At 42.3% G+C, this 22,977-nt stretch overlaps 1 protein-coding gene across 7 annotated transcripts in view; it reads right to left on the reverse strand.

Annotated features, from left to right (window-relative positions):
- Positions 1-4,549, reverse strand: part of PUM3 (pumilio RNA binding family member 3) — a 37,547-nt gene extending 32,998 nt beyond the window's left edge. For 3 of the 7 annotated variants that reach the window (XR_004971292.1, XM_036330971.1, XM_036330967.1), the window contains exons 1-3: positions 3,498-4,544; positions 1,935-2,026; positions 797-1,015 (exon numbers count right to left, since the gene is read on the reverse strand). Coding sequence is in view for 6 of the 7 variants with exons in the window: in XM_036330971.1 (XP_036186864.1) it covers positions 797-1,015; positions 1,935-2,026; positions 3,498-3,580 (394 nt within the window). In the remaining variant the exon portion in view is untranslated. Of the gene's footprint in view, positions 1-796; positions 1,016-1,934; positions 2,027-3,497 lie in introns of all 7 variants that reach the window. The other 4 variants (XM_036330970.1, XM_036330968.1, XM_036330972.1 and 1 more) reach the window with 4 other exon arrangements.
- Between the last annotated feature and the right edge of the window lie 18,428 nt (positions 4,550-22,977).

Genomic DNA, 22,977 nt, shown 5'->3' on the forward strand with positions numbered 1-22,977 from the left:
ATGAGATGCCATCTTGGAGAAAAAGAGAATGAAAGACACCAGAGAAAGTCCCATGATGCTGCAGAGAAGGTATATGTAGAACAGCACATGTAAAGCGGAGGCCAATGCAAGATAATACACAAGAGGGGCACACTGTACAAGAAATGGCAAGGCTCTGGTTTAGAAATGACCCCTGGAACAACCTAATGAAGAGATGAGCAGTGTGTTTCAACAGACACATGGGAGCCCTGCCAGTACATCCCATCAGTGAGCAACTTGTCCTGAACCAATGAAAGTCAAATATGCCAGGTGTACTCTACACCCTCCTTGGAACTGCCTGCTGGGCCTGAGCCATCTGATGGGTTGACCTAAGCTCTGTGAAAGGACGGTTTATGTCTCTTGATCACGAAGGCATCCATCCGTAGCCAATGCAGATATACATATATCTACTTTTAAATATCTTTTTATTGATATCAGAAAGGGAGAAGAAGAGATAGAAACATCCATGATGAGAGAGAATCACCGATCGGCTGCCTCTGGCATGCCCCCCCACTGGGGATTGAGAACACAACCCAGGTATGTGCCCTTGACCGGAATCGAACCCGGGACCCTTCAGTCCGCAGGCCGACGCTCTATCCACTGAACCAAACCGGCTAAGGCAATCCCAACTACTTTTCACCCCCACCCCAAATGCTGCCTGTCAAGGAACAATGGGAGGCCACTAATAGTTCTAGAGTCCCTGTGCACAGTGGTCCTGGCAATAGCGCAGGTAGGGCAAGCCTTCCACAAAAACCATGCCGAAGGAACCAGTGCTTACCATCACTTTTACTGTCCGGCTGGAATTTTCTCTTCTTGTTGAATTTATTTGCCTGCTGGGATTTGTTCTTTGGTATTTTATCCCCTTGTTGTTTATTCCTGAAATGTTTCACACCTTTTTTCCCTGGTTTTGTGGCACTTTTCTGAAAGTTCTTAGATGTGATTTTAGGTCCACCTTCCTTAACAACTTTTCTTGGGAATGTCTTTGAAGAGCCAGAATCTAGTGAGGATACAAAATGATCATTAGTTCAATAATCCTGAGCCTAGATCTCTTGTATCCACTGGGTTGTATTTGTTACAGAAAATTATACCCTCTTTAGTGAAAATACTTTGTCCTACTCTCAAATATGGAGCAAAGGATTTAAAATACCAAACCAAAATTTAAAAACTTCCTCTGATTACAAAACTGTAATATTACAGGTTCATTACAGAAAACCTATAAAGTAGAGGCATGCATAATAAAAACGATACATAATTCTAGAAATAACCAGTTTGGTATATTTCTCTATTTTAAGCATAGAGTAGAAGTGAGGAATTATTTATACACCTTTGTATTCTAATTTAATGACTCCATATCATTAGTCTTTACATTTAACTTCTAAAAGTTCAATAACATCTTAGGAATCTAAAAATAGAATAAACACTTGAAATTTAAGAGGTATACCATATAGGCAAATTAAAGATGTTAATTTTTCAAAAATTCTAATTTTCAAAAATAATTTTCAAACCCTATAATAAAGTTATTTGACAAAAAAATCTTCTTTGGTTAACAAAGTTTGCAAATTAAATACCAAACAAATGAAATGAAAACTGCAACAGCTAAGACTGCTGTAAGAAAAAACAAGGAAAGATTGCTTAGGAAACATTTAATCATTTACACAGACTGACTTTTCTATTCTGCAATACTGACACCTGATGGAATATGAAGACATCACAATTAGAAATCTTGAAGATAAAAGTATATGGTTTACCAGTATTATACAGTAACCAACCACAATTTATCAAACATTAAAATAAAATGTGGTGAACTGGTGTAGCTAGCATGAGGCAACCGTATCACTAGCTGACGCCACTCCCTCCAATTATAAAGGCCAAATAAATAACCACACCAGAAGCATATTTTGGTAAGGCTATCTTACCATTGTTCTTACAAAATCTGTTTTTTTCTTGTGACGTCTTTGTACCTTTTCCTGTGAATTTTTGTTTTGCTTTGACTTCCATCATGGCAACTCTGGAAAACAAAAACAAAACCCAAAAGGATCACTGAATTGCTGTCATCTAAGTCACTGCAACATTTAGTCTGAGTTCTTACATACAGGGCAACCCACACATGTCCAGGAAGTAAACAATCACTGCTTCTAAGATTTTACAATGGGAAATAAATACCAACATAAAAAATAAGAACACACACACACAGACAAACTTGCACAAGTGCACCCTGGCTAATGTGTTAATTATTCGGAGGCAACACTTCAGTAAGAGTACTGGCTAAAAGCAGAACATTATTTACATTAAATATGATATACTTGTCAGTATTTGTATTTCTTATAACGGGGGAAGATTTTGAGATGAGAAACTGAAAATATTACCATTTGTTTTCTTGGGTCTCTATCCTAAAAAGCCAGAAACAATAGGTTGCATTTACCATATATTCAAATTTAATGAACAAAAATAAAAAATTATCTAAAAGTTTCCTAACACAATGTAACTAAAACAAAGACTAACTTCAAATGTTTAACTTGTTACTCTTTTAAGTGTTTTCTAATAACCCTCAAAATACTACTATGTTGAAACATTTAATATTTTGAGAAATCTGCCTAACAGGTCACTTCTGGGTACAGAAACCCCATGGTACACAGGGCAGACAAGAGATAACCCCTCACTTACCCAAGGATCCTGAAAGCAGCAGAATATGTCAAAAGCAAAAGTTATTTGGCTATTTCTCCACCTTCCAAAACTGTATATTCAATTCATTCCTAAATTTCTAAAGTTGATGCCCTAGGGTAGATGTTAGGATCCCTAGACAATACCATATTTCTGTGACAGTTTGTCAGTCTCTAATTGTTTCTCATGACTGAGACACTTTTGAAAACTACTGGTCAGGCACTTTGTAGAATATCCTTCATTTGGGGTTTGTCTGATTGTTTTCTCACTATTAAGACTGGCTTTAAGGATTTTCGGGGAAGAACATCATAGAGGCGAAGTGCCCCTGACATTACATAATATTATGAGGAACATGATATCAACATGACTGGCAATATTAACCTTGTTCACTTGGTTAAGGTACCGTTTGCCAGGTTTCTCCACTATGCTTCCCTTTCTACACTCTATTTATTAGAATCAAATCACTATGTTCACATAAATTAAGGGGAGGGGAATTAAACTCTACTTCCTAGAGGAGGAGTATGAAACAATTTGTTAAAATATGTATGTTAAAATCAGCATAGCAACTAAGAAATATTTTGGGTGATATATTTGGAGATTATGCAATATTTTCTATTTCTCCCACTAATTTTAGCATTATCCAATGTATCTTCCCTGCATCCATAACTGTGGTGTTTTAATGGTGACTTTCTATTTCCTTCATTACTTCTACCTTCGTTATTTCAAATTCTTCTGCAGAGAACATTTGTTTCTTCTCCTCTGTTCATTTATTTAATCATTTATTTACATCAGTATGGTCTCATAGATATTTTTATTACCTATTCCTTTTGTTGCTCGAATTGTTCCAACCTTGGTCAGTGGGAAATCTTTCAGTCTGCTGTGTCCTTTTGACAAGCCCCATCTTTTTCAAAAAATCATGTTCATAATACACGTTTGAAGTTCACCTTATATTTTCCTTGTGATAGCTGTGAAGTAAGTCATTTCTCCAAGGAACCAGGGTCCTTGTACTGAGAATGGTATTTCAAAACCAGGAGATGAGTGCTGGGTGTGCTTGCTGCCGCTGGGGTGTCACTGCTTCTGGGTGTTTTCACCAAACAGGGCTAGTAACATGTGTGTGTACACTAGCCCGTATGAACACACAACCTGTTTCTGTACCTACTAAATAAGCTCCTACTAATGTCTCCCAGTTCGAACCAAGTGCCACAGGGTTCTCTACCCTTCCTCTACTGCTTATCTGTAACTTCCTTCTCTGACAATGAGAAACTTGCCTCTCCGTAGCCACAATTTGTGTATTGTTTAACCCTAGCACACATGTAGGGGGTACAGATTGCTAACCTGTATCCCCGTGAGATACAAACCTACCATCGACAGTGCAGCGTTTATGAGCATTATAACGGAAGTACGCAAAGTGTTCAGGGAGCCGCAGAGCTGAGAGCCAGCTTATACCTTGTGAAGGGTAATAGCAGAGATGTCCCACAGACAGGGGGACATGGGACTGATCTTTCTTTCACTCCTTCAGCAGACTTAGCATTACGCTCTGAAAGCAGTGAACATGGAATACCCAACTTCTGAATGTAGGCATTCCTCAAATCTTGCCCTCTCTCTCCAGACTTCTCCCTAGGTGACCTCATCCAATCCCAGGGCTCTCTACGCTGGAGACTCCCAAATTACCGCTCCATTAGGGACTTCTCTTGCCATCCTGACTTGTGTATCTCACTGCCTACCTGACACCTCCATTTATGTTCCTTACACTTACCAAGTCCAAAACAGAACTCTTTAACTTTACCGCCACTGCAAACAACACCCAAACAATCCTCATTTTTCCCACCCTCTTCTTCTCCATCTCAGTCAATGGCACATCAGCCACTCAAGGAAAAAAACAACAAAAAACACCTAAGATTTATCTTCTCACTTATCTGCTACGTTCAGGCCTGCAGTAAGTCTTGTTCAACACCCTTTAAAAACACCTCTAACCCTCCACCTTTGATCTCCACTGCCACCACTTCAACCCAAACCATTATCAATCATCTCCAATTACATAATCAACAATAATACAAATTACAGGCCTTTTCTAAAGACAACCGGGGCCTACCATGTTTCTCCCTTGCTTATAAATAAATCTTCGCTGTTTTCTACACATGGAACAGAAATGGCACTGTATTCCCAGGGAGAGAAGACCTAAACTCCCCCACCATGGCCTTCAAAGCCCGGCAGAAGCTCGTCCCACCACCCTCCCTCTTTCTCATTCTATCTGGTATCGCTGCACTCCGAGCTCAACACATGGGTCCTTTTCCTACAGCTCCCAGCTCAGGGACTCAGCCCAAGTTACCGCTTCCACTAAAAGCACTTTCGCGCGGCTTCGGGGTTTCAGGGCTGCCTCTCGTCACGCTTTAGGTCGGCTTGCAGCGGTTCTCAACCTGTGGGATGCGACCCCTTTGGCGGTCCAACGACCCTTTCACAGGGGTCGCCTAAGACCATCCTGCATATCAGATATTTACATTACGATTCTTAACAATAGCAACATTACAGTTATGAAGTAGCAACGAAAATAACTTTATGGTTGGGTCACAACATGAGGAACTGTATTTAAAGGGCCAGAAGGTTGAGAACCACTGGCTTAAGGCTTAAGGATCACTTCGTCAGACTCCCCCGCCCTCCACCTCCGTTCCCAACAAGTTTCCCTTCGGCGCTCAGAGCCTGGCACCTGTGCATTCAGGGTGCAAACCCGGCGCGTAGCACCGACTGGGCGCAGAGCGGACGCGTGTCAAACGTACGACAGGAAGGCTGAACGCAACTAGCACGGGCCGGGTGTCGGAGGGTGAAAGGAGTCAGGCTGACCCTGCAGTCTCAGGACATTCGGGTGAAAGGGTCTCCAAACTCCCACAGCAGACACGGTCACTGAAGGCTGCCCAGCGAGCGACAGGTGCGAACACCTCTATCCTCTCTGGCAGCCCCGAGGGGGCCCCCCCCCCCGATTCCAGCGCCCGGCGTGGGGCGAATCCCTCCCCGGAGCAGTCGCCGGGCCCGCCACACTCACCGCACACGTGTGGCCGCCACCCGGCAGCTCCCGGCTCCCGCCGCCGCTTCCGCTTCCTGGACTTGCCCCGCCCCCAGGTCCACGGATTTCTTCTTCCGCTGGGGAGCTTGGGTTAAAGGGCGGGGCTAGCCGGGAAGTTTGGCATTTCTATTGGTCCACCCCTATTACCTCACCGAGAAGAACCGGGGCAGTGACACACGCGGGTTTGGCCCTTGAAACGATCCGTCGTCGAGGGCGTGTCAGCGGCTCCCGGAAGTGACGCCATTAACCCTGTCGCTTCCGCGCCAGGAAGACGGCGGCGTTTCTCGAGGGCCGGGCTGATTTTTAAAGCCGCCTTGGTAGGCATGGCTCCTTCTCTAGCCTGAACTAATACTAAATAGTTCACGTTTTTAGAGCGCGTTAATATGCATCTTCTCTGACAGTCTAGCGCGAAGGATCAAAGGGAAACCTCGGGAGCCGGTTTGAGTTGTAATCCTGGTGTTTTTTTCCGCTTGCTAGCCCTGGGGCTTTGGGCAGATTATTCCGTTTCTCTGAGTCCTGACGATCTGATCAATACAACAGAGGTAGCTAAATCAAAGCTCTTAGAACAGCCAATCGTCATGATAAGCTCTCAATAAATGTTTGCCATTTTTAAGGCCTGTCCATTCTTCCAGACTGCGTCGATCCCATTTTTCCACATCAGAAAGTGAGACTAGTTCGGATAGTATCCCCATTTCACAGGTGAGAAAACGGACACCACACACTCGGGTCAAGCAACACCGCTTATTCTCTAACAGTTCTGTAGGCTCGAAGCCCCACGTCAAGCGGCAGGCACGGTAGCGCCCCCTCCAGCTTCTGGTAGTTCGCGGTGCCCCGCGGCTTGGGGCTGCATGAGTCCGAGGTCCGCCTGTTGTCGCTCGGCCTTCTCTTCTGTGTCCTGTCTATGTTATAAGGGCACCTGCCACTGGCTTTAGGGCCCATTGTAACCATCCCGGATGATCTCATCTGGGGGTCCTCAATTGCATCTGCACAGACCCTTTTCCCAAGAAAGGTTACTTTCACAAGTATGGGGGTTCGAGCACCGGCATCTCTTTTCCAGGGCCACCTGGAAGTTAAAGAATTGGAACTTGATACCAGGTGTGTCAAGTTCATATTTTACTGTTTTCTGAATCGCAGTGTACTGCCCCTCAAGGCTTTAGGCTTGAGCCTGGTACAGGAATTCACTAGACTTCTTGAGGGTGGGGCCCTGGTTACTTTCCAGGCACCTAAGCCACTAACTCAACTCATAGGTATTTGATAAGTACCTATTTTTTTTTTTTTTTGCCTCCACCATTATATTTTCATTTCAGCTCATTTAAGTCTCATAAGAACATTTCAAGTAGGTCTCTCCCCCCCCCCTTTTTTTAAGGAAAAGGGGGAAACAAAGTAGTTTTGATCTGGTGAGCCTAACTCCAAATTCAGCATGACTGCCTCTGTACTGCTTTCTTTAATCCATTAATTCTCCAGTAAATGCTCAAGAACAGGAATTGCAGGTCTATCAGTAGTGCCTATTAGGCAAATAGCATGGCATATGCTAGCAAAAAAAATAAAATAAAAAATTCTTCACAAATACACCCTACCACACAATACCTGGGAGGGGTTGCATTTGTAAAGACCACAGATAGCAGCACCTTATATGCTCTCAGACACATCCATGTGGCTGGCTGTCTTAAACATGTACATCAAAAAGATGATTACATACCAAAGTCCTAGATTAATATCAGTAATGTTATTTATCCAGTCTTTTATGCTGTCAAAAATAGATTCACTTGAGTGTTTTTGTTTGTAGTGAGTTGAAAGTCTCTTTTGGTTTTGCAGAATAGCAACAAAGCTTATCCTGCAATTTTGCAGTTAACCAAGTAAAGCCCAACAATTTTTCAAATACCTAATAATCTTAATGTCGAGAATTATGTGTATTCCTAGAAGCACAAAATGCTCTTCCTAAATAACACAGAATGCAATTTAATCAGAGCAGCTAGACTTGTACATATCCAAGAGGTTTACAGCAATGTAATGAAGGGGATTGGCATTTGGGTCAAAGGAACCCTGAATCCAAGGTCTGTATGTCTATGGACAAGATAGTTAATTTGTATGGGCCTCAATTTCTGCATATGTAAAATGGGAATAACAACACTTACCTTTTGGGGTTTCTCTGTGACTCAAAGTGATAATAACTGAAAAGTTATTAGCCAATAGTAAACGTTGAGTGTTTCATAGTTTGAGAGACAGTGATAGAACCAAGTTGTGTCCATTAGAGATGCTTTTGCCTGCAAGTAATAGTTCAGTTAATAGTGACTTAAGCAATAATTTTCGTCACACAACACAATTCTGAAGGTAGTTGGTTGCTCTAGTTCAATGATTTTCAACCTTTTTCATCTCATGGCACACCTAAACTAATTACTAGAATTCTGCAGCACACCAAAAAATACATATATTTTTTTGCTGATCTGATAAAAAAAATAGGTATAATTTTGATTCATTCACACCAACGGGTATTGTGTGTTGGCTGTTGTCATTTTTTATTTAACAATCTAAGGGAAAAGTGGTCAGTGCCCCTGACTAAATAGTCAGGTATTGCAGGTTTTAAATTTTTTTGTGGCACACCAGTGTGCCTCCCGCTGCACACCAATTGAAAATCACTGCTCTTGTTTAATGATTCCATAATGTCATCGAAGACTTATGTTCTTGCACAGGTTCTGTGCTCCACCATGCTCAGCTTGTTAACTTCATTTTCACAGTTGCTGCTTTCATTTATTTTTTCCCCCATTTGTACCTTTTGACCACCTTCATTTATCCCCCGCCCGTCTCCCTTCACTTCACCTCTCACAACCACCAACCTGATTTGTCTCAATGAGTTCTGGTTGTTTAGATTCCACATATAAGTGGGATTATACAGTATTTATCTTTGTCTGACTTATTTCACTGTTTGCAAAATATACTTCTTAGTTTCAGAATTTATATCAGAGTTCAGGGCCAGAAGAATGGAAAAAGAGAATGAAATTTACTTTTTTCTCCACTGTAGGGTGCTATCCTTTTATTCCAGAAGGAAAAGACCTAGCAAGGTTCCTCTTCTAGTTCATTGCCTAAAACTGGGTCACATGGGCACCCCCAGATTGGAAGTCCATCAGACATGTTAACCAGGCATTTAGAGTTCACTCTTTTTCCAGTACTCCAGTAAAATGAAAGGTCACTTGGCAGATATGCCTCCACCTAGTGGTAGACATTTAATTTGTGATTTAAACTAATCTGTTTTAAAACTTAAATTTTAATAGCAGTAAGCTAAAACTTAAAATAATTGTAGTATCCTTGGTAGTGAATCTCAATCTTGGCCACACATGAAAATCACCCAGGGCGTTTAAAAAGCAAAAACCAAACCCAATAATTCTAATTTAATTAGTCTGAGTGGAGCCTGGGCATTAAAAATTTGGAAAGTTCCCCAGACCATGCTAACGTGCAGCTAAAATTAAGAGCTACTTGTTTAAGGAATGGAGTTCACGTTGTTGATTTGATTTTTCTAGTTAACTGAGGATTAAACCCTGTAACCTTCTGACCCCTCTTTTGCAAGGCACCAGAATTCATAATTAAATGTATAATACACTTGTTCTGTAAATAGAATGTCTTGTTCTTTGGGGTCTACTGGAGTGACTTAATATCATTAGACACTGAAAATGGTTTAAATTTGAACTACACACTTTCAAATATATTCTGAAAAATATTTGCCTTTTTTTTTCAATTCCACATGATTTTGTGCAATTTTTCTCTTTTTCATAGAAATAAAGTGTGTTAGGTGTCAGCTCCCACACATCTCCCTCCCCCAAAATCAGTTCTTTAGAGTTCTAATTAATGGGTGTTTAACTAATTGGAGTTGTTTCTCTGATTCCAGAATGCATAAGCAGGGGTAAAGAGCATGTTATTGATATAAAGCATAAGTGAGATTTTGGCAAAGATTGGATTTTATTTTCAGGACCTATTAGAATCATAAGTCCCTGGAAACAGAGCAGTTGCCAACACATTTTCCTTTAGTAAAAAAGAACTGCTTTGGCGGAGGGAGGGCTATGCTTTTCAATACTGTACATTTGCTAAAAAGTGTGCTAATATAGTCTAAACATTAACTACATATTCAGAAAGTTCTGGTTGCTGTCTAGTAAACACAAAATTGACCTTGTCCTGATTTACTTTCTTTGGTGAATTGTTTAGGAGCAGCAGAAAAATCATACGAGCAAAATAAAAATGTATCTGATTGTAACGCAGAGTGCCACCTTTAATGAAAGATCACGTCAGCGTGCGATGGAAAAGTAAAAATAATGATCAGTTAATATCACTCACAGCCCACACACTGTCACGTATATAAAGAGCACTTAGGAGAAGAAAGATGGCGGCGGTATAGGCAGACGCGTCCCAGGTCGTGTCCCTGAGCAAATGGAGTGAGCAGCTGAAACTAGTAACATCCACCCCGAATTGGCGAAATTCCTCAGCTGGCGAGACGGTTTGCAGCCGGGAAGAGCAGAACTCCCCTGGAAAGGTAAAAAAACCAGGGATTTGGGCAGGAAAGTTTGCCAGACCTCTGAGCCCAGAGAGTCGGAGGGAGACCGCGTGGCAGACAGCCGCGTCCCTTGGGACAGGCACAGCCCCTAACAGGGGAAAGGAGAACTGCGGGATTCCTGGCGCTGCCGGGGGAATTGAGAGCTGGGTTCTGTGATCACGGAGGACTGAGCCTAAAGGGAGCAGCCTGAAGAGCTGACCAGACCATGCAGTCCCGGTAAGAGAAGAAGCTTACAGAAACCAAGCCTTCCCCGTTTCCGTGGCCGGCGTTTGTTTGTTTGTTCTCACTGAATCCTGTTCGTGGGACATTTCAGATACAGACACTCACCTGTGCTGAAGAGAGGGAGAGTGTGCGGAGGAGTGGAATCTGGGGAGAGACTGAGGAGAGAAGGGGGGCCAGGAGAGGTGGCAGCGAATTGAGTGCTGAGTCACCCCTGAGCCCAGGACTGAGGCAGCCATTCTCTCCGGAGAGTGAGACTCCTCCCCCCAGCCCCCAGGCAAGGAGCACAGCCACACCCAGATTCCACCCTGTAGGAGATCAAGGATTAAAATAACCTGATCAGTCCCTGGGAGTTAACAGGGTCTGGCCTATAGAGGGAATTTCAATCCCAGCAACAACACAGCACTGGTAACTCTTACGCAGCCAGCTCTGGGCAGTGAACTTCTACTGGACAGAGAGGCCCTATAGCCTCAGAGGCCAACCCCAGAACACTGCCACCCAGAGGCTGACCCACAAACTGACTCTTTGCTAAACACAAAATAAGGCAGTCTGGGAAACAAATGCGGCTTGCTTTAAAATAAGGACTGTGGTTTACAACACAGAGGAACAGGGTATCGCAGGGAAACTCAACACTCTCCTGAATACCTGGCAGGTCTAAGGCGAGCCACACTGAAGAATAGAAGAACCAAAGGACCTTCACTACTGCAATATTTTTTTTTTTCTTTTTTCACCTTTTAACTAAGAAACCAATTTTTTTTCTTTTTTTTTTCTTTTCTTTTTTTTCTCTTCTTCTTCTTTTTTTTTTTTCCTCTTCTTTTTTCCATCACCTGATTTTACCCTTTTAATTACTACCTTCTTATTTTTAACCAGCATTATTACTGCTACCATTTTATCATTTTTTTTTTAAAGTGCCATTTTATTTTCTCTTTATTTTATTTTGGGATTAGTGTTCTCCATTCTATTTTCATCGTTATATTATTGGTTGTTTCTAGTTTGCATTCATCTCCAGGGAGCTGTTGCTGGAACTTGTTGGGATTAATGGATGTTCTATAGGAGTATTCTCCTCATAAAAAAAAGTCTCTTCCCCTCTTCCACTTCATTCTCTCTTTTCGCTCTTTTTTTTTCTTTTTTTTTCTTTTCTCGCTTTTATTTTCCCCCCTCCTTTTTCCCAATTTCATTTTTGCACTCCTTTTTTTGGTCCCTAATTTTATTTTCTTTTTTCTCTTTTCTCTTTTTCTCTTCCTTCTTCCTTATCCCCTAATTCTCTTAATTCAGGTGGTCACCTTTATTTGGGGTTGTTAATATCGTGAATATATTTGTGTATAGTGCCTGGTACGTGGTGCCTTGTTGTGTTGTATTTTGTGCCTTTAAAACAACGCAGCAGACCCAAGCAACAGCAACCTCCTGAGCACCACACCCTCTGCTGAGGAACAGCAGCTGTACGTGAAACCTTGCCCCACCAGCCAGAAGAGCCACCACAGCTGTGAACAGCACCCACCAGAGGAGCTGCTGCCAACTGAAGAGCAGCTGCTACCGCAACCGCCCGAAGAGCAACCACAGACCAAGGAGTCACTGCCACCAAGGGAGCAGCCACTGAACGACTCAACGTCTAGATATGTCAGCGAGATCAAACATGGGTAGACAAAGAAACCCCCAAAGGAAAGAGAAGGAGGACTCTCCAGAAAAGCAGCTAAGTAATACAGAGGCATGCGACATGACAGAAAAAGAATTCAGAATAAGGGTCCTAGAGTGCATAAACCGGATGGAGGAAAAAATCGACAACCTCTCCAAGAAGCTAGAAGAAACAGATGAAAAAATCAACAACTTAAGTAAGACCCAAGAAGAAATGAAGAGTGATATAGCTGCAATGAAAAACTCCATTGAAAGTATCAACAGTAGACTAGGAGAAGCGGAGGACCGAATTAGTGATTTAGAAGACAAGGAAGCAAAACACACCCAAAACGTACTGCAATTGGAGAAAAAAATGAAAAGACAGGAGGAGAGCCTAAGGGAGCTTTGGGACAACATGAAACGAAACAACATACGAATAATAGGGGTACCAGAACAACAGAAGGATGAACAAGGATTAGAAATCCTATTAGAAGAAATAATATCAGAAAACTTCCCTGAGGTGGGGAAGAAAAAAGTCACACAAGCCCAGAGAGTCCCAAACAAGGTGAACCCAAAAAGACCCACACCAAGACACATCATAATTACCATGGCAAATGTTCAGGACAAAGAGAGAATCTTACAGGCTGCAAGAGAGAGACGGAAAGTTACATACAAGGGATCTCCCATTAGATTGTCAAATGATTTCTCAACAGAAACACATCAGGCCAGAAAAGAATGGACGGAAATTTACAAAGTGATGCAAAGCAAAGGACTGAATCCAAGAATACTCTATCCAGCAAGGCTATCATTCAAACTTGAAGGGGAAATAAGAAGCTTCACAGACAAAAAAAGGCTAAGGGAGTTTATCACCACCAAGCCAGCAATGCAAGGAATGCTAAAGGGACTGGTATAAAAAGAAGAAATAAAAAGCTCAGAAAGAAAACAGCCACACAAAAACAGAAATGCCTACAAACAAGTACCTTTCAATAATAACTTTAAACGTAAACGGACTAAATGCTCCAAACAAAAGACATCGAGTGGCTGAATGGATAAAAAAACATGACCCATACATCTGCTGTCTACAAGAAACCCACCTCATTAGAAGAGACTCACACAGACTGAAAGTGAAAGGATGGAAAAATATCTTTCAGGCAAATGGAAAGGAAAAGAAAGCTGGGGTAGCAATACTTATATCGGACAAAATAGACCTCAAAGTGAAGGCCATAACAAGAGATAAGGAAGGCCACTTCATAATACTAAAGGGATCAATACAACAAGAAGATATAACCCTGGTAAACATATATGCACCCAATGCAGGAGCACCCAAATTCATAAAAAAACTCCTGGAAGATATCAAAGGAGAGATCGACAACAATACAATCATAGTAGGGGACTTTAATACACCACTGACTGCACTGGATAAGTCCTCTAGACAAATAATCAGCAAAGATACAGCAATCCTAAATGACTCACTAGATCAGATGGACTTAATAGACATCTTCAGAACACTTCACCCGAAAGCCAGGGAATATACATTCTACTCAAATGCTCATAGGACATATTCAAAAATAGACCATATATTGGGTCACAAGCAAAGTATCCCCAAATTCAAGAAAATTGAAATCATAAAAAGCGTCTTCGCAGACCACGATGGCATAATATTAGAAATAAACTACAATAAAAACAACCCAAAATACTCAAACACCTGGAAGCTGAATAGCATGCTATTAAATATTGATTGGGTTACCAATGAAATCAAAGAAGAAATTCGAAATATCCTGGAAACTAATGACAATGAAAACACAACAATCCAAAACCTATGGGACACAATGAAAGCAGTCCTGAGAGGGAAGTTTATAGCTCTACAGGCCTATCTCAACAAACAAGAAAAAATGGTAGTAAATCATCTAACTCTACAACTCAAAGAATTAGAAAGAGAGCAACAAGAAAACCCCAGAGTGAGCAGAAGGAAGGAGATAATAAAGATTAGAGCAGAAATAAATGACATAGAGACCAAAAAAACAATACAGAAAATCAATGAAACCAAGAGCTGGTTCTTTGAAAGGATAAACAAGATTGACAAACCTCTAGCCAGACTCACCAAGAAGCAAAGAGAGAGGACCCAAATAAACAAAATCAGAAACGATAGAGGCGAAATAACAACAGACCCCACAGAAATACAAATGATTGTTAAAAAATACTATGGACAGCTCTACTCCAACAAACTAGACAACCTGGAGGAAATGGACAAATTCCTAGAAAAATACAACATTCCAAAACTCAATCAGGAAGAATCTAAAAATCTCAACAGGCCAATAACTATGGAAGAAATTGAAGCAGTCATCAAAAAGCTTCCAGCAAACAAAAGCCCAGGACCAGACGGCTTCACAGGGGAGTTTTACCAAACATTCAAGGAAGAACTAAAACCTATCCTCCTCAGACTACTACAAAAAATTCAAGAGGAAGGAACACTTCCAAGCTCATTCTATGAAGCCAGCATCACCCTAATACCAAAACCAGGTAAAGACAACACAATGAAAGAGAATTACAGGCCAATATCCCTCATGAACATAGATGCCAAAATCCTCAACAAAATCTTAGCAAATCGGATCCAGCAGTACATCAGAAAGATCATACACCATGACCAAGTAGGATTTATCCCAGGGATGCAAGGATGGTACAATATCCGCAAATCAATAAACGTGATACATCACATAAACAAATTGAAAGAAAAAAACCACATGGTCATATCAATTGATGCAGAAAAAGCATTTGACAAAATTCAACACCCATTTTTGATAAAAGCTCTCAGCAAGGTGGGAGTAGAAGGATCATACCTCAACATAATAAAAGCCATATATGACAGGCCCACAGCCAACATCATACTCAATGGACAAAAACTAACACCATTTCCCCTAAGAACAGGAACAAGACAGGGATGCCCCCTCTCACCACTCCTGTTCAACATAGTACTGGAAGTGCTAGCCATTGCAATTCGGCAAGAAGAAGAAATAAAAGGCATCCAAATTGGAAAAGAGGAAGTAAAACTGTCCTTATTTGCAGACGACATGATATTATACATACAAAACCCTAGAGACTCCATCCAAAAGCTACTGGACTTAATACATGAATTTGGCAATGTAGCAGGATACAAAATTAACCCCAAGAAATCCGAGGCATTTCTATACACCAATAGTGAACTTTCAGAAAGAGAGATTATAAAAACAATCCCGTTTACCATCGCACCAAAAAAATTAAGCTACCTAGGAATAAACTTAACTAAAGAGGTAAAAGACCTCTACTCAGAAAACTACAGGACGTTGAAAAAAGATATAGAGGAAGACATAAACAGATGGAAGAACATACCGTGTTCATGGATTGGTAGAATCAACATCATTAAAATGTCCATACTACCCAAAGCAATCTATAAATTCAACGCACTTCCCATTAAAATACCAACGGCATACTTCAGAGATCTAGAACGAACTCTCCAAAAATTCATCTGGAATAAAAAAAGACCCCGAATAGCTGTAGCAATCCTGAAAAAGACCAAAGTAGGTGGGATCTCAATACCAGATATCAAGATGTATTACAAAGCCACTGTTCTCAAAACTGCCTGGTACTGGCACAAGAATAGGCATATAGATCAATGGAATAGAATAGAGAACCCAGAAATCGGCCCGAACCAATATGCTCAATTAATATTTGACAAAGGAGGCAAGAACATACAATGGAGCCAAGATAGTCTCTTCAATAAATGGTGCTGGGAAAATTGGACAGATATATGCAAGAAAATGAAACTAGACCACCAACTTACACCATACACAAAAATAAACTCAAAATGGATAAAGGACTTAAATGTACGACAGGAAACCATAAAAATTCTAGAAGAATCCAAAGGCAACAAAATCTCAGACATATGCCGAAGCAATTTCTTCATTGATACAGCTCCTAGGGCACTTGAAACGAAAGAGAAAATGAACAAATGGGACTACATCAAAATAAAAAGCTTCTGCACAGCAAAAGAAACCATCAACAAAACAACGAGAAAACCCACTGTGTGGGAAAACATATTTGCCAATGTCATATCTGATAAGGGCCTAATCTCCAAAATTTATAGGGAACTCATACAACTTAACAAAAGGAAGATAAACAATCCAATCAAAAAATGGGCAAAGGACCTAAATAGACACCTTTCAAAAGAGGACATTCAGAAAGCCTAGAGACATATGAAAACATGCTCAAAGTCACTAATCATCCGAGAGATGCAAATCAAAACAACAATGACGTACCATCTCACACCTGTCAGACTGGCTATCATCAACAAATCAACAAACGACAAGTGCTGGAGAGGATGTGGAGAAAAAGGAACACTTGTGCACTGCTGGTGGGAATGCAGACTGGTGCAGCCACTATGGAAGACAGTATGGAGTTTCCTTAAAAAACTGAAAATGGAACTCCCATTTGACCCTGTGATCCCACTTCTAGGAATATATCCCAAGAAACCAGAAACACCAATCAGAAAGGATATATGCACCCCTATGTTCATAGCAGCACAATTCACCATAGCTAAGATCTGGAAACAGCCTAAGTGCCCATCAGTAGATGAATGGATCAGAAAACTGTGGTACATCTACACGATGGAATACTATGCTGCTCTAAAAAGGAAGGAACTCTTACCATTTGCAACATCATGGATGGAACTGGAGAGCATTATGCTAAGTGAAATAAGCCAGTCAATGAAGGAAAAATACCACATGATCTCACTCATTCATGGATAATAGAGACCATTATAAACTTTTGAACAATAATAGATACAGAGGCAGAGCTGCCTCAAACAGATTGTCAAACTGCAGCAGGAAGGCCGGGGAGGGTTGCGGAGCAGGAGGTAGGGGGGTAAGAGATCAACTAAAGGACTTGTATGCATGCATATAAGTATAACCAGTGGACATAAGACATTGGGGGATAGGGGAGGCTAGGGGACTGTCTAGGGCGGGGGGATAAAATGGACACATATGTAATACCCTTTGTAATACTTTAAGCAATTAAAAAAAAAAAAAAAAAAAAAAAAAAAAAACTCACAAAGGGGACCAGAAAACTCCATATTTGGGAGACAAAGAGGGTAAAAAGATACAAATACAGGAAACTTTCTGAGTGACTTCGCCCAGAATTCTAGAGTCATTTTTCTTTGGGCCCACGTGTAATAATAAATGTAACTCCATCTCTCTAAAAAAAAAAAAAAAAAAAAAAAAAAGAACCTAAATGTATTTATTAATCTATTCATTTATTCAGAAAATATTTATTGAATGTCTTCTATGTGCAAAACCATTGTGTATGGGATATAAAAACCTACATAAGAAAAAAAAAAAAAAAAAAAAAAAAAGAGCACTTAAATTGTACTATGATTTTGTAAAAACGAAACTCCTCAAGCGACATGTACCAGCTCTGGTTTTAGCTAGAATGGGAACAATTATGTCAATTATGTTTTCTGGGTTTAAGTTTTTGTTTAAATTTTTATTTTAGGCTTCATCAGAGGTGTGTCTGCACGGTTCTGCACCATTTTAAATACGGGACTTGAGCATCCATGGCTTTCGGTATCCATGGGGTGCCCTGGAACCATTCCCCGAATCATTGGCCAGCGGCTCGAACAGCTGGTCAGAGGCCTGGAAGGAAAAGGATGATGGGAGATAAGGAGGTCCAGGGTAAAGGCATGTGGGTGGACATATGAAAGTGGACACAAACTGTAGACATTTTCTACATGTTAATACTCAGCGAAAGGCATTCACTGTGAACACTAAACCACCAAGTAGACAAAATGACTCAGTCAGTTGACATTAGTCAGCTTTTCAGCATTAGGCCATTTCAGCATCTAAAACCAGCATGACGGGTGCCTGAACGGAATGGCAGAGATGGAGGCTTCACATGGGCCCAACGGCATGAACTTTCGTGCCTTCCTCTGAAGTAGAAGCTGCCAGCAACAGAAACCATTGCTGAGCCCCTGATATGGCGTTATTCCCAGAGAACAGGCCGCCTGCGGGTAAGTGGAGGACACTGGGCCTTTCATTCAGGAATAACCATCGGTTTCTCCTCACTGGGACAGAGTCCTATTCCAAGTATGGGCTTGCCTTTCCGGCCCACAGGGCCTCAGCCAGCACCGCCACCTGGAAGTTCATGAAGTGCCTGATGCATAGGCATGGATCCTGTATAACACAGCATCTGAACAGGGGACACTTCACAGCAAAGGAGGTCATGCGACCATACAGCACCACTTCTCCTTCCACATGAAGTGGATGCTCACGCACACTGCTTGCCTGCTGGGGAGATCTCCTCTCTTCCCTGTTTCAGCCTGAGTGAGGCCGGAATGATGCTGTCTAGTCTCAGCGTGCACCCACAAACTGAGCCAACTCACCTGTCCACTAGGCCTGGGCTTTTTCTTCCTCCTGCAGCTGTTTGAGTGGCACCTTGCTTCATGGCCAAGGGGAGAGCTGAGAAAGGGGGACGGTGCAGTCCTGTGGGTGGTATGGAGGTCTGTGCCGCTTCTCATGCAGCGAACGCATGCCCTTTGGTCTTCCATGGGCTCAGTCCCTGATAAACCATTTCCATCTTACAATGTATTGGTGCTGGGTCCACTGGCTTTGTGAAGGAACAGGTGGAGGTGGAACATAACTCAGCTCATATAGGCAGTTACAGAGGATGGTCCTGGGCACTTTCCAGTCAAGCATTCTCCATCAGGGCTCAGCGACATGCCAGGAGCTGTTTCTTGGGATGTGTCTAGGGTGTCCCCCCAAGATGTGTACACATACTTTGAATTATTAGAAAGGGAGAGTTTATTAAAATACATTTCATTTTCAAAATTGAGCTATCAGCTGTTAAAGTGTGCATACATTTTTTTGAGGGCACCTGGGTAATTCTTCGGTTCAGATGGTATGACCTCGCTCCAGAACCCCAAGGCCCTGGGTGTGATCCTCCTAGTTGGGCTTACCTGCACCTCTTCCCACCACTGGCACCTCCAACTCCGCAGGGCCTGCCCGATGTTCTGGTCCAAGTGAGCAGGCTGCTTTCACCACAGCCTGCCCTGCAGTGCAGCGCCTTCCTGATCCAGGCCCCACTTACAGCCGGCGGCCGGCCATGTCCTTTGAGGTATTGACCGAAGCAAGAATTCCCACATGTGGACTATGCGGCCTCCCGAACCCGAAGAGGCCCGCCAGGCACTGTGCCTCCTCCTCTGTATTAGAGACCGCCAGATGAGGCAATGTGTCTTTGCTTCAGAGGGGATGCCGTGACATGCCCCTGACTCTCAAAACGTGTGCCCCCCTTTTTTAAGTCCCAGCTTTTGTGCTTCCTGAAAGCTTTACTGAAATGGTCTGTCCCTAAATTTCTGTAGAGTTTGTCTCCCACCTTCTTCAACACGTTTCTTACCAAGGTCTCCAGCCTAGGAGCCATTCTTTATTTTATTGATGTAATTGATCAATGTTCCAGATGGTCCAGATCTCTCTGAATTATATTAAGAAAGAAGGTGGGTGAGCTAACATAGCCCTGGTACAGAACTGTAAATGAATATCACTGTTCATTCCAAGGAATATGAACTGTTTCCGATCCTACTTTCTGTCTATTTTTTCATCCTATTTTACCATCTGCAATGACAACTTAGGCATTTCACCTTTGCTCTCCAGGCTTGGGAAAGCCACATGGCAATGTATTCGTCCCTTCTCCTAGGGCTCCCCCATGGCGTTAAATGCACAGTTCTAAAACATTGACCCCCACATCAGTGTTTTCCTGTTAATTTACTTTTACCTTTCACCCCTTGGTCAGGCACCCTCATACTCCAGCACCTTGGGACGCTCCTGCTCTGGATGGCATATATCCAGGCCGATTCTTACAGCTTCTTTGGGGTATCGTCTCTGTTCTCACTCAGTAGGACCCGCATGCCCTTGGCTGGGTTTTATCCTAGTTATTGGCCTGTCCAGGGCCAGAGTTCAAATTTTGCCTTATCATCTACTGTTTATAGAGCTGCATTCTAGGTGTTCTAGAAAGTGATTCAACTACCCAAGGAGCATTTTACGGTCCAAATGGGAAGGCCAGGATAGGAACAAACAAGATATGGTAAATATCAGAATAAAGAAGAAGGGGCAAAGTGCCAACGTCATGGTGTGTTCAGCAAAAGGGGTCAGAGAGTGGATGCTGGTTGGTAGCTTTAGATACACTGAAGTGTGTGTATGTGGGGGCACTCATGTGAGGGGAACAGTGCCAGCAGATGGTTGGGGGTTAAGATAAGCACTGTGTCCCTTGGGAGTGGGTGAATAGTTTCAGGTGGTTGAAACCTCCATTTTGAGTTGGGGTTGCAGACAATAGGATTACAGCATGGAGAAAAAGGCTACTTGTACAGAGTCTCAGGCCATAGACCAAGACCATTTGTACTTTATCCACTGGAAGTTGCCAACAATTTCTAAGTGGAGGTGGCAGTGTTTGCAAAGTTTTTAAAAAATCTCTTTGAACTTTTAAAAAAAGTTTAACAAGACTGTGCCTCAATGTTTTGTGGGGGTAAACATGAGAGGCAGTATCTTAGAATGAGTTCCACCAGACGTCAACCCTAAAACAAAGATTTGCGTGCAAGGAACTGATTCTTTGGGGTAAGGCCAGGAAAGACTAGTATGGGACTGAGGGAGAGAGACAGGGAACAGAAGGCAGCCAACAGTGTGTTCATCGTCAAGCTGTTTTTCATGGTGGGTAACTGGAGAGGAATCTTGTTGGGGGGCTCTGGGAGTCCGTGCAGAACACACACCTCAGAGGGATCCCACCCATAGGGTCCAGAAGCTGGGGTGTTTATACATGAACTCTCACCAGTCAAGAGTTGAGGGCTGCTCCTGGGGGTGGGGGCTTGTGGTTCCCCAGAACTTCCAGCCTACCAAGTGGGCATCAAGAAGGCATTTGGTGGCATCAGAGAAACCCTCAGACAAAGATGCACCTGGGGGAAGAAGGGCCGGGCAGTGTGGAATGAAGAAGGAAGGGTGAGGAATATGGACAGGCTACTGGCAGGATCTGCCGCAGGCAGGAATAACTGGATTATTTCAGTCCCCTAGACAGAGAGTCACATGAGTCCAATGTGCTGACAGCAGGGAGTGAAAAGAAGGAACAGATTTTAAGAGTTTTATAAAGAAAAAATTGCAAGGATTGGTCTTACAGACTCTTGCCTTATAAGGCAACAAATGACTCTGGCCATTTAATTACTTTGGAGTTAACTTCAGAAAAGAGTTGGCCTGGCCCCACATGCATTCTTTTTAAATACATTAGGAAAAATAAGTATTCATAAGACTTATCTTTTAAAATACCCATGAATTACACACATTAGGGAAGGACCTAGGAAAGGTAGGGAAAGCTTTTAAACACACCCCTGGGAGAGTAGTGCAACATACACCCACATTCAGACGTGCCTCTGTTAGCCATCCTGTCTTTTTCATGGGAACAAAAGAAAAAAATAATAAAGAAATAATGCAAATCTTGAAACAATACTTAGGAATAACCAAGATTTTTTTAAAAAGTAAAAATAACCTAACAGTTTGTTCAAGTATTTCAAGCAGGAGCTTTTGAGAAAACTCACCAAAGTCTGAAAATCAGAAAATAGAAGCATGGGAGAATAATTTACTGAGGCATTAATTTAGTCTCATTCTCACAGCTGTGACTAAAAGAATGAGAGGCATTTCCCCTTTCCTCAAACCCCTGCCCCTCAAGAGGGGGAGGGGGTGGGGGTAGGGGGAAGAGGAAGAGGAAGGCAGCAGCTGGGCTCTTGGGAGAAGGGAGCTGGGATCTCCAAGAGGGAAAACATTGTAGGTGTTAAAAGGGCAAAATGAGGTGGTGATGCAAAGTAGAGTGGAGGTGGGGGTGGGGAGGCCGGACTCCTGAAATGTGGGGGAACATGAGGTGAGCCAGAAGCACCTGCCTCAGGAGGTCACAGGGCTTAGGGAATGGCCATTTTCTTGGCAACCATATGAACTAAAGCTTAAAGGTCTCTGCGCCCCTCAGCTTTACGGGCAGCTAAAGTTCTGTAGAACTTTTTATGATCCACGAGTGAGGAAGTGGTTTCCAGAAACCCAACGTTTCCAGAAATTATTCACTACCTCTGGTGGGTGGGCGCTTAGCCAAATTGATCTGATTTAAAAAGAAAAAAAAAAGGTTGATTCTTGCAGCACATTCATACCTGCAATAGAAGGAATAACTAAGATATAACCTTCACTTTTGTATTTCTGTTTGCTTTTTTGGAGTTGTGCTGGGGAGCCCCGTTTTGAGATTCACATGGCAGGCAATGAATAATATTTGCCAACTTCATGCTGAGAACCATCCTCTGCCCAACTTTTCCCACACCTTGTCTATCCTGTAGGCTCCTACACACTTACATGTTCAGTGACAAAACAAGAATTGTTTTTTTCTACCTCTTCCTCCACATTTCTTCGCTTCCTTCCATCGGAATTTGGTATGTGAACAAGAATGGGAGCTGATGACCAAAGGGATGGAGATGTTGGAAAGGCACATACTTGAAAGGAATATGAAGGAAGGAAGGAGAGCGAGCAAAGCCAGGAGAACAAGAAGACAAAGGGAGAGAATGAAGCAGAAGAGGATGAGAAGAATGGGAAAGGGAAGTGGAGAAGAAAAGGTTAAAAGTAGCAAAGCAGAGGAGAAGAGAGGGTTGTTGCACTCCTGATCCTTTTGCCTGAAGAAACACCGTATATGCTTGAATATAGGCGCTCCTTCCTCTGCCAGAGAGAGTATTCCTCAAAGTGTCTTTGGGCCAACTTGGTTACTTAAATTTTCACAGATACAGGTAAACTAGCCAAATGTCTCCTTGTCGTATTTATTTAATGACATGCACATATTT

The sequence above is a fragment of the Myotis myotis genome, unplaced genomic scaffold (assembly GCF_014108235.1).
Source record: "Myotis myotis isolate mMyoMyo1 unplaced genomic scaffold, mMyoMyo1.p scaffold_m19_p_12, whole genome shotgun sequence".
Classification (NCBI taxonomy): Eukaryota; Metazoa; Chordata; class Mammalia; order Chiroptera; family Vespertilionidae; genus Myotis; species Myotis myotis.